At 37.5% G+C, this 12,833-nt stretch overlaps 1 protein-coding gene across 1 annotated transcript in view; it reads left to right on the top strand.

Moving 5' to 3' along the window:
- NPNT (nephronectin) overlaps positions 1-12,833 on the top strand; it is an 83,812-nt gene that overhangs the window by 14,232 nt on the left and 56,747 nt on the right. The window contains exon 3 of the mRNA XM_042469699.1: positions 4,005-4,105. Within this exon, the coding sequence (XP_042325633.1) occupies positions 4,005-4,105 (101 nt within the window). The remainder of the gene's footprint in view (positions 1-4,004; positions 4,106-12,833) is intronic.

The raw sequence follows: 12,833 nt of genomic DNA, 5'->3' as shown, positions 1-12,833 counted from the left end.
TTTGCAGAAAACCTAGAGTAGGTTCAACTGAAACCAAGCCTTTGAAGGCATAGTCTGTGACAGTATGGACAGTCAAACAATAACAACAACAACAAAAACTCTGCCATAATTGCATCTGCAAAGAGCTGTTTTGAGTGGGAAGCATTCTTTTACACACTGGCTCATGAAAGGTGAATCCAAAGCATTCAACAGCCTTCAATGAACAACTTGCCTGGTACATAAAATCATTCAGATTTACTTGACAGATGCTATAATTAATGCCAATGCAGTGGATGTGATTTTGGTTCCTGTTTATCTTGTGGCAATGGATTCATCTCAGTTTGTACTGCCCAAGGTTGTAAACAGGATTCTTGGAGAGATGAGAGCTAGCACATGTGTGTTAGACTCCTGCCCTTTCTGACTTATTAAAAAGATCTAGAGGGGGACTGGCTGAATGGGTAAGAATAGTTAGTGCTTTGCTCAAAGATGGCAGACTTTCATCAAACCATAAGGAAGCAGTTACAAGACCACTGCTTGGGGAAAAAAACTTTTTGGATCCTACTGTATTGGACAACTACTGGCCCAGTTTCCAACATTACACTTTTGGGTAAACTCTTGGAGCATGTAGTGGGTATGACCATTTGGTTCAGTGGGTTTCTGTATGAGATGGATTATCTAGATCCATTTCAGTCTGATGTAAAGTCTAATGATGGGGCAGAAGTAACTTTACTCGCCTCAGTGAATGGCCTACATAGGGAACAAACAACAAACAAACAAGCTTCATTTATATACCACTTCATACCACCTAAGCAGTGTCTAAGCGGTTTACAACTGGATGGGGCCAGTGGTTCAGCTGGAACATCATCAGATTTTTTTTTCTATCATCAACCATACTATCCCTATGGGCATCTTTGCAGGAATGGGACTTAAAACACTGATTTATAGTGGCTTCATTCTTCCTGGAGTGGTGAACCTAGAAGCAGGTGAGGAGAGACTCCTTTTTGGATGAGTCATGGCAGTTAAAGTGGTGTCAAACTGTTTTAATTCTGGTCTAGTCTAACCAGAGTACTGATTACTACAGCTAAGTCTGTTTTCTCCAGATAGTGATGCAGTGGATTAATCTGCCAAAGCTTATACTGTACAAGCTACTCCTAGTCTTTATTTACTCATTTATTTTTAATGGTTACCTTGCCTTTTAGGGCAGGTTGTCATGAGGTGAGTAAAAATAGTTAAATTAAACTGTTCAAAGATGTTTAAAAATAAACAATAATAATACAAAACAAGAACAGAATAAATGAAAAGTAAGATAAAAATTTACATCAGGAGCCAGGAGTGAAAAGAATAAAAATCTTGGAGCAGTTTTTATAATTTATTTATAGTCTACTTGCCAGCTGAGCAGAGTTGTTAGTAAAGAAGATTCCTTCAGTGTGAGACCTATACACTTTAGGATGCAGTCATGCTACTCTCTGTCCAAATAGCTTGGCTGCCTGCATTATCCTTTCAAGAGATGAGAAGAATTTTGCCACGTATCAATAACAGATATGTGGAAAAAATGTGTCATAAAATAATTGTCTGGAACTATTTTATGAAAGACTGTTTCTCCCCCGCCTTGTAAAATGTAGACCACAATATCACACACAGACAGTACAGTTATACAGTTTTATTAGATAAATATGGGAATCCACCTTAAGCAATTGTCAGAGCTTCAAAATGTTATTTTGTGAGTCTATAGTTCCCACAACCTTCAAGTCAATGTGGTCCTGATCTAGTGAATGAGTAAAAAATAGTGAGTAGTTATATGTGTACAAATAAATCAGATACAGATCCAAATGAGCACAGAACACATCTAGTTGAAGGCGGTGCAATCCATGCATCCATGCATCATGATGAGAATTTCAGTAAACATCTGATCTATGCCTGCTGTTTCTGATCTCTGGCAAGTGCTGCACATGCAGAAACCTGCTTTTGTGAATGCTCTTACTTATTTGAGTAGGGCAGTCACGTATACACATGCACAAGAGTCCCTGTATTTGCATCAATTGTTGGAACAAATGCAGTAAAGACTTCCCCATTTCTCTCAGGGTTATAGTCCCAATAAACTGTATTATCTCATGATCATACAAATCTCTTGGAGGGCTTATTTTTTAAAATCCTACTTAATATATAAATCTTGTAAGTTGAATAAGCCATAATTGATAACTTGAGAAGAGAGTCAGTGAAACAGTACCCAGAGAAGACTGCAACTCAAGTTTAAACATGAACCTAGATAAGTGAAATGTTAGAGTGCTGAAGAGCAGGAATGTGTGTATAATTGCTACATCTATACTGTGTGGAAATGTGAAGAAAAACTGATGCAAATTATGGACTAGGTCATGCAGAGTATAAAACAGACAGAATGGGATCTTAAACTGAAGGATAATTTTACCACACTTTTCCCAATTCATTTAGCCATTGGTATTCATCCCATGTGGATGTCCGATTATATCAGATAAAGTATGTTTTGTTATCATGTCATTATACTTTATAAACCTAAGATAATGTGGACAAGCCAAGCACTTACCCCCCGGTTCTGCCATTTCCACAGAGGCTAGTGTCAATATCTTCATTGTATGATAAAACTTTGAAGTTTTGCATCATATCAAGAAGAATCTCCCACTGCAGTTCTAAGCCCTGCTGGGCACCACCACCAAAAAGGTTTTCTCTTCGGTCACTTAATGCTTCAACTCAGCAGAGGGCCATAGAAAATGGCTTCTCACAAATATCACAGCTGGCAAGTAGGTTAATGATTAAACCTCTGAAAAGCTTTTGTGGGAGCTGGCTGATATACACATGGAGAAGTTAATTTTCTTTGTACGTTTGACAACTGGAAACTGAGTGTCAGAACCCACTGTAATGAAAAATACTGCATTTCAGGTGAAATGAAATAGAACCCTTATACACTCTGCCAGGGTGAGGAATAGCTGGGCCATTTAATATCTGGAGGGCCACATGTTCCTCATCCCTGAAATATGGTGCTACTGTCTGTGATGACTCTACATACATACAGGCTATTATTTAATGCTCCTGTCAACAAGTGATATATGAACTAGCCTTAAATCTTGTCTAAGTATAAGATCAATTCATAGTAATCAAAAGAGCTGTTGAGGAAGACAATAGTTTAAAAAGAATGAAGACCAAAGTGCCACTCATAACCATCTCTGTTAGAAGGGAATGCATTGACATTTGGTACCGAAAACCTTGACTATATTAACACCCAAATCAGTGGGAAACAAATCTTGATGAGTTGTTATGTATGTGGTAGATGTAAACAGATTTTGGAACACCATATTTATTGAAATTACAGGTCACAATCTTAGCAATGTCTTCTTCAATGGGATTACTGTCTGTGTTGTGCTGTGCTTGGTACAAACTAGAGTCTTTTACACGAAAAGTTAATTTCCTCCTTTTTTTGTTCAGCAACTGGAACAGAGATAACACAAGGATGGAAGGGCAATTATACTCTGACCTTAAAAAACTGTCAAAAACTGGACATCCATATTGTAACAACTAGACCTCATGGAATTTTTTTTTATCGGACTAAAGAAGATACAAATCCAAACATTATACATTTGTTTTAAAGTACATGATATGCTTGTATTGCTTACTAGAATCAGAATACAGAATTAATTGTCTGTCATGCAACACGTGCAAACTTTGGAACAATGTTCTTTACTGTATAGTAAGACCCGTTGCATCTGAACAAGATGCCAGATAAGTTCTCTTTAACATATTGTATGTTTAATATGTTTACTTTTACAATTAAAATATACTCTGACTCGTGTACTATTAATGTTGATCTGTGGAATGACTTCCTTGTTTATTACAATATTCCCAATAAGTTTTTTTTTTAAGAAATTGGATAGCCATTCCATCAAAAATGATGTATGTACAGAATAATGGCATTATTTTACTTGCAACAGGACTGGGTTACATCTGTGATATGGTGTTTACTCTGTTTCAATTTTATTTTTTTGGTGGTGGTGTAGGTGGCCCAGGCAAATTCTTTCCACAACTGGATTGTGCCGATTTGGGAGCAGAGTCGATTGCTGCTGGGGTTGGGTTCGCCATTCATGGGGCCAGTGCCAACGTGAGTATCACAACTGCTGGGGCTTTCAGCAACTTAAAATGGGGCTTGTACTTCTTAATAACTGCTTTCATATAATCACAGACACTCACATGATGCAGGGCTTATATCTAACATTGGGGCTTTTGCTTTTACATGGAAGGACACTGGCAGCTTAAGAATCCTAGACATTTTAAATTCTAGCTTTCTATGTTGATAGTGCTATTGGATTGGAAATGAAATACTGTAGAGAACACAGAGAGCACAGATTATTTTCTTTTGAGCATTACTTGTAATCTGTTTTTTAAAATAGTCCATTTAGTTCTCATCTGGATAATGCAATTACCTGTTGTCCAATTCTAAAAACTAAAATTAAAACATGATGGCCAGTTACTAACCAGAAGCAACATAATAGGAAGAAAATCTTTTTTGGCTCTTTAATAAAAATGTATGGTCCTCATTCACAATTAATCAAAAACTATTTGGAAATATCCCTACCAATGTTAAGGGAAAGATTTAAACAGAACAAAAAACAAAACAAAACAAAAAGCCCTGGCCAAAATTATGCTTTTCTCCTTAACCTGACAGTGTCTTGTAGTAGTTCATTTTATAATAACATTTCTTACTCTCTTATTTTCCTTTCTACTTCATAATGTAGCACAAGACTAGAAACTAGGGAAGTGTTGGGAATAACAGCTATACTGGCTTTCAGCTGAATTGGAGGCACTAGCAAAATTAGTTGTGGTTCATGATCCTGTTAATTCTTCTCCATGACTATTTGAATACTGTGTAATGGTTGTGAGTCTAATCTTGGAATATTTATGAGATTATAAATTTCCACAATAGAAAGCACATCCCCTACCCATTCCAGAAAAACACAATTTAAAAAATCTGGCATACTGTGTATAATCAGATACCAACTCACACTCAATTAAGTACATTTTTTCAAACATTAATCTGTCTTCAAGTTTACAACAAAATGCAGTTGGTTGTAATATGACACAAGTGTGTATTTCCTGTCACAGTTTGTTCCTCTTTAAAGTCCACAACAGTCTGTCAGTTCTGCTAATTGGTGTTTGGCATTTGGTCAAAATCAAATTAGAAGTTTATTCCCATAATTGAGCACAATAAGTGCAATCCAAACCAAATTATATACTTCTGAGCCCCACTCTTTCTTGTAGAAAAGAGTGATATTTATGCTTAGCTCTTCCACTGAAATAAATCTAAGTAAAAAATCCTTAACTTGGTTGGATAATACATTTTTGTGTTAAAAATCTGTGAGCATTACAAACAGTTAAATTAATTATAGATATAATTGACCTAAAATTCATCTCAGTTCACAAATTATCAATTAATGAATGTATATAGTCTCTCACAACAGACATTCTCTGGTCACCTCACAAGCAAGTGCAACACTAAAATAGCAAAAATGAATGAAACTAAACACACTATTTAAAATTTAGACTCTGATCCTATAGTGTGGTCTATGCTGTGTAACTTTATACATACTTAACTACATAGCAGAGATGCTCAAGAAAATCCCCTAGTGAATTGTGAAGATGTGTATGAGGGCATTGGCAAGAGTGTCCTGATGCACATTAGCATTCCCTAGCCAGTGTTCGGATGCTATTGGGCTGTATTAATATGCATAATCAGTTCCTAGCCATTGTCCGGATGGACACCAGGATCTCCTAATGTTTATTGGCCCCTGTTGTGCAATGGTCCCAGTGCAAAACAGTCCTAATGCACAACTGTCACTTTGTTGGCTCCCTTGGCAGTCCTTGCTGAATACAGACATTGCAAAACTGCTCAGTTCTATTTTTCCACAGATGTAAGTTCACTTACATAAGTCCCATACTAAATTACAGCCATGGAATCATAAACTGAGATGCCCAAGGTAAAAATAAAACAAAACAAAAACATATGTTATTGGGTAGATAAAAAGTATTGAAAAGTCTTCAGAGATGGTAGCAGACATGCCTCCCATAAAGTCTTTTTCAGACCTCCAGCGACACTCCAATGTCTGTCCAAAACCATAATGACTCTCTGTCTAATTGCTTCAGTTGATAATAGGATTCACATAACTCAGGCTCTGGCATCTTTTCTTTTGATCTGAAGCGAAAGAAGAGGAATATCAGGATGAGAGTGCTGCCTTGAAAAGTGGGTTCCCTTTGAACCATCAATGAAGGGATAGGGCTCAAGTCAATCCAGTGATGTACTTATCTCTTGCAGCTTTGCAGAACCTGATTTCCAAATAAATAGCAGTACAAGTACTGTACCTTTCTGTACTGCTTATCAGAGAATTAGCACTCCCTAAGTTTTACAGTGTATAAACCAATTGCCCACAACAAGCAGGGTACTCATTTTACCAGCCTACGAAAGGATGGTGCCTGACAAGAAAGTATATTGAACCAACCAACAAAGCATTTAATATCCTGCTGGGATTGGCAATAACATCTAGCCTAGCAGCACCCCAGAATACAATGTATAATCTTTTCCAGATGTTGCAAACTGTGTATGCTCTCTTTCCTGTCTCCTAATTCAGCTTCTGGAAAGGTAATGCTCACACAATAGACATAATCTTCTTAGTTTAAGGAGAGGACAAGAGGGTTGTTTGACTATATGCCAGTTTTCCTTTGAGACATAGTTCAGGATATTCAAGTAGAAATTATGTTTTCCTAGCAAACAGACACTACTCTGTAAACAATTGGCATAAAATGTGGCTTATCATATCATCTGAAGTTAATATGCAACCTTGGCTCCATAGAAAAAATACCTACATTGATGTCAGATGGAAGGTGTCCTAAAATGTCTTCAAAGGTAGCACTGAACACATTACACCAAATCATAGGGTTTTTTTTCCTTCACTGATCGATTTTGCCTGGTTTCGGTGCGCTTTGTTGTTGGCATTACTTATTAGCAGCGTATTTTCAATTTCATTCTCTGGAGCAGACCCCATTGACATTAATAGAGGTTTTCATGTTTGGTGAATTTACACCCCATGATTTTCAAAAGCAATCTGTGGGCATGTCTATAACAGGAAAAGAACCCATACCGACCTTGATTCTGATCCTGTAGAAACAGATGGTGTACAACCATTTCAGCAGTGAAACCATTTCTTTTAGGTCTTAGTACAATTTTTAAAAACTCACTTCTTGTTCTGCAGTTTCCAGGAAAATCACTTTGCTTGGTTTTTCTACATGCCCATCTTCATTGGGGTGGGTGGTGGCAGTGGCGTCATTTGGAGGGTGCGGAGTTCACCCTAAGGTGGGGGATACCACTGCTTCTCAAACACCTGCATTTTGGCAGGAAGGGGCTTTGGAATTCACCTGCTTCCCTTTAAAATGCTTTAAGAGATGGTGGGAGTGGGGTGAAGCTCAGTGGGAGGAGAAAAGAGAGGACCCAGGATTTTTTAAAATTTAAAATTTCAAAATTTAATTTTTTAAAATTAATTTTTATTCTTTTTAAATGTTCTTTTAAAACATCACATTTTAACCACATCTTCACTATGTATATATAAACACATTTAGGTTGTGTATATGATATTGTAATTTAAAGGTATCATTTTAAGAGTTAGGCAAAATACTAACCTCCAGATATTTTGGACTACAGTCCTTATTTGAGGACCTCTGATTGCTAGGTTGTGGCTTATAAAAATCTTAGGCTTTGACATCCAAGGAGCTTCTTGTTGCCAGAGGAGGGGAAGGTATTGTGAATTCTCACAGGTATTCAGCCTAGGTAATTGTAGTCAAATTAAGTAATGCTGCCGTCACTAGGATCATTTTGCATTCAGGTGCTGTAGGAACGTGGCTCTCCATAGACAATTATTTCCTTTTTGAGAAGACAAGGGCTGCTGTCTTGTATCACACCAAAAGTCTTAGCAGTCTGCTTTCCAGGAGTGGCCAACCAGTCAAATCCATGCAGGACATAATGACGATAAACAATCCCCTGTTGCTTGTGTCCAGTTTCAGGTAGTTAGAGATATACTGTTTCTTGCTAGTTTACATTTTACTGCACCAGCTGTTCATGTCATGTGTCAGAAAACATAATATAAACAGCTGGTGCAGTCAGAATGCCATCCTGTTTAGTATTCTTGATTAGTGCTCTATTTCCAGGTTTGTTATAGGAAAGTCAGTACTAAATTTCTCTCAACATCTGTTGCAGTGTCTAGACAAACTTAAGAACAGAATCCAAAGGGGTGGTTCTGCCTCCCATCAGCAAAACCAGTGTGTATGTGATATCTTCTCCTTTACAGGTCCCTGTGCACCCCAAAATCAGCTTCAAGGGGCTTGGAAACCCTCTGGAGTTTTGGAGGGCACAAAGGTCTGCAGTGAAGCTAGGAGGGAAAAAATAATGATCACAACACAATAAGTTCTAGCACATTATCCAAATTGTCAAGGTGTGCTGCTGCACTTATCCCTGAGTAAATTTGTCAGTTTATGATCTCAGCTCACAAATATGCATATTAACTTGGCTCTTCAAATTATAGTTTGCTTTTCCATGCCTTCCTTGTTCACTGTTATTCTCTTAATATTTATTTCAACAAATGTGCTCGAAGCAACATGCAATGAACAATAATCTACAAGGGAGGAAGATTTAGGATGAAACTGTAATGGATGGTCTCTAATATAAGCATGTCCTTAGTGACTCCTTCAAAACGACTTGCCTTGCTATGAACAGAGAAGATATTTTAATGCAGTCATTAGGCAGAAAAGAATTCTGAAGGTGCTGATTGTGTTCTGTAACTGGAATAAGCCATAATAAGAAAAATAATAATTAAAATCATATTCAAAATGAAAAGAAATGAATGGAGAATAACCTAGTGGGGAATAGAATCCTGGTCTCCAGAGTTGTAGTCCAACACTCAAACCACAATGCCACATGGCTTCTAAGAATCAGTTACTTTTTAACATTTTAATGAGAAGATTGTTTATGTTGTAATATTTGCATGACAATTAACATTTCCTTATGGCAAAGTGTTATTTTTTAAAAGTACTTTTGGCCATATTTTGCCATTTCTATCTATTTTTGCTACAACATTTTAAAAACAATGTTGATAGTAATTGGTTAATAACAAACTAGTTTACTCACTGTGGATGAAAAATTAGTAATATGGATAAGTAATGAGTGGCTTGCAAAAAACAACAATAATTAATGAGTAATGCATTACTTTTTCAAGCAACATTTCCAAGCTCTGGCAAGAGGTAATCCAGTGTAATATGTCTATAAGAATGCCTTGGAATTCAGCCTGTTAGTCCCATCTGTTCAGTTTAGATACCGATAACACCACGAACATGTTGCACCATGAACAAATCAAAATAAAATCCTAAATGTAACTGATTCTGATCCCGATATCAAGACTCAAGTTAATCAAAGATGAACGATCATTCTCCTTACCTATCATCTGAGACCAGAATATCAAGTCAATTAAGATGCAATGGCACTGCATCAGCTGAGCAGTCTAGATTCTGTAGGATGATTTATAGCATAGTTGGTACCTGAATTTACAACTGCACACTGCAGAAGAGGCATGGCCCTCCCAGAATATTTTGCTGCCTGAGGCAAGGAACAAGTTAAATATTTGGGATGGTAGCTGAATCTTTCTTTAGCAGGCAAGCTGCATGGCAAAGAGCTCTCTCTTGTTCCAACATCTTGCTGGAATCTGTCACCTGAAGCAACAATTTCACTCTGCCTGATGGTAGGTCTGGACCTGTCTGTTGGAAGGCAACAGATATTTTAAAGTTCCTTACAAAATATTCTAGTAATAAAGGATGGCCTCATCTGACCTTGTGTATGTGTGTGTACTTTCAAAACACCTATTGATTTATAGCAACTCCATGAAGTTAATAGGATTTTCTTATGCAAGAAATATGCATAGGTACAGCCTACATTGGTATTCATTAGAGGTCTCCCATCCAAGTACAAATCAGGGCTGGCCCTGCTGAGCTTCCAAGACCAGGCAGAATCTGGTGCCTTTATAGCATTTAGGCCTCTTTTACCTTGTGTATGTGGATCCAATTAGATGCATGCAACAGTGGCTTATGTCTCACCTGGATTTACTGATTCTGTCTGGGGGTGCTTAATACACTGGAATTTATTTCTACTGTTACTACCTCCCACAAAGTTTTGCAGACTAGCAAATGTTTTCAGAATTGTTGCAATGTTAATTGCTGCCGAACAGATTAAATCAGCCACAGAATACTGGATGATGACAGATGTAAATAATTACATGCTCTCCATTATGAGGAATTGGTTAATCATCCTGAACACAGCTAGGTACAGTATTTGTATAACACAGGACTTTTTTTTTAAAAAAAAGCCTAAAATCCTAGGCTACATTGTAGACCATCTTTAGTCATCTGTCACATTCATGTACAGTTGGACCACCCCTTCCGCAGGCTTGAGCTCACACAGAAACCCCGATAGAAACAATAGAAACAATTGCTCGCCCCACTATCCTTAATGGGATTTGAGCATAAACTCAATCCCCCTTATACGATTCCCCCACGTAAGGGGCAGGCCAACTGTATCTATTTATCTGTATCTATATCTTATCCTTTTTCTTGTAATGACTTTTTAAAAAGACAGATGTCTTCTAAGGTGTAGGTATAACTGTTTTTTATCAGAAAGCAATTAACTTGAAGCATTGCTCAGTCCCTGTGTCTGTTTTCATATTCACCTCAGTGTTGATTATTGATGATTGTGATGATAATTTGATTTTTGTTTATTTCCTGCCTTTTCCCAAGAACTGGGACTCAAGGTGGCTTACAAAAGTTAGAACAGTTTCAGCTCAATGTTCACATCATACAAAGGTTTAAACATAATTGAACTATAAATTTAAAAGCAGTTCAAAGCATACCCATTAACAAAGGGGGTAAAACATATAAACAATACAATATATAATGACCCCCTCCCCCCCATGAGCAATTAGTCATCAAAGACCTGTAGAAACCAAAAAGTATTCCCTAGATATGAAAGGTTAGCAACAGCTGCATCTGCACTGGAGAAATAATCTGGCTTGATGTTATCGAACTGGATTATTTCTTCAGTCCGGATGCAGCCAAGGAGGGCAACACTATAACTTCTGTAGGAAAGGAATTCCACTGGCTGGGAGCAACCAACTAGAAGGCCCACTCCTATGTTCCTACCAGATGTACATGTAAGGATGGTGGGACAGAGATTAGGCTTCTCCAGAAGATCTGAAACTATGGGCAGACTCGTGTGGGAGAATACAGTCCTTCAGATAACTTGGACCTAACTGATAGAGGGCTTTGTAATTATAACAAGCACTTTGAATTGTGTGTGGAAATGTAATAGCAGCCAGTGGCACTGTTGTAACTGTGAGTCTGTTTGACTGTCACATGCACCAGAAAACTTCCATCAGGACCTCTTATGGCTAATAGCTTTGTGTGGAGTGGGACAGTTATGAGGGAGGGTTCATTGGTACTGCAGTGCAGAATGGGTTAACCACTCATCCTGTGTAATACCACTGTCTTGAGTTGGGGGTGAGGTGACAGGTGCTGCTGTAACTAGTATGGAAAAAGATGTTCAAGAATGAAAATAAATGAAGGCAGGTAAGCAGCAACGAGCATAGTTTCACTGCCTTGAAGCTACCTCAAGCTCTCCACTTTTTGTTGAATTGCACCTTGGAATGCAATCGAATTTCATTAGTATTATTTACTATTTCATTTACACAAAATACTCAACACTGTGAGGGTGCAAAATATTTTTTATTGTGGCATATTAGTCAAAATCCAGCTGGCATGTTGGGTTGCATAGGATTTCACCCTCTCTACTGTAACATGCCTAAATAAGCTCTGATACAACCCACTGCCTCCAGAAGTCATCTAAATAGTTGAATGGAATCTACCTGTGTGCATTTCTCAGATTAAATACAGGTATAGGCCCTGGAAAACACATCTAAGTAAACAGTATCATGAAATCTAAGGAGTTATCCAATCAAGTGTGGAATAGAGTCATACAGAAGTAGCAATTCGGATTACGTTGTAGAACATCTTCCCAAATTATGAATGCCCATTAGAGAACCATTAAATCCCTTATTACAAAATGGAAAGAATATGGCTGAACTGCGACTTTGGTGAACAGGTCATTTACCAAAACTCAGTGAGCATGTATGGAAGGCATTAGTTTGAGAAGCAACTAAGAGAACAACAGTAACTCAGAAGGAGCTGGAGAGATCAGCAGCTGCTGGGAGAAACCATCCCCGAGACAACTGCCACCCAGATGTTCCACAAAGTTGGACATTATGGAAAACGGGTGAAAAAAAGCAATTGCTGGGGGAAAAACAACACTTATCAGGAGTCTACCTCAGGCTGTGATAAATTTTTATATTGTAATAATTGTTTTTAGATGGGATATGATTTTATATTGTGATTTTAAATAACTGTTATTAGTATTATTGTGTTTGTATAATTTTGTTGTAATCCAGCCTCAATCCATCGGGAGAGGCGAGACAATATAAATAAAACCTATTATTATTATTATTATTATTATTATTATTATTATTATTATTACCAAAGCCTTTTGGAATTTGCAAAAAGACATATGAGAGACACAGTAAACAGTAAAGAGTGGTCTCTCTGGTCTGATGAGATCAAATTTAACTTTTTGACCTTCCAACAAAATTCTGTTTATAACCCAAAGGCAATGGTGTTTATTGTCCTGAGAACACTATTCCCACAGGGAAGCATGCTGTTGTTGGAAAATGATGTTGCAAGGATTGGGAAAATGG

This window comes from Sceloporus undulatus, chromosome 5 (assembly GCF_019175285.1).
Source record: "Sceloporus undulatus isolate JIND9_A2432 ecotype Alabama chromosome 5, SceUnd_v1.1, whole genome shotgun sequence".
Classification (NCBI taxonomy): Eukaryota; Metazoa; Chordata; class Lepidosauria; order Squamata; family Phrynosomatidae; genus Sceloporus; species Sceloporus undulatus.
This window is presented reverse-complemented; position numbering and strand designations above follow the sequence as displayed.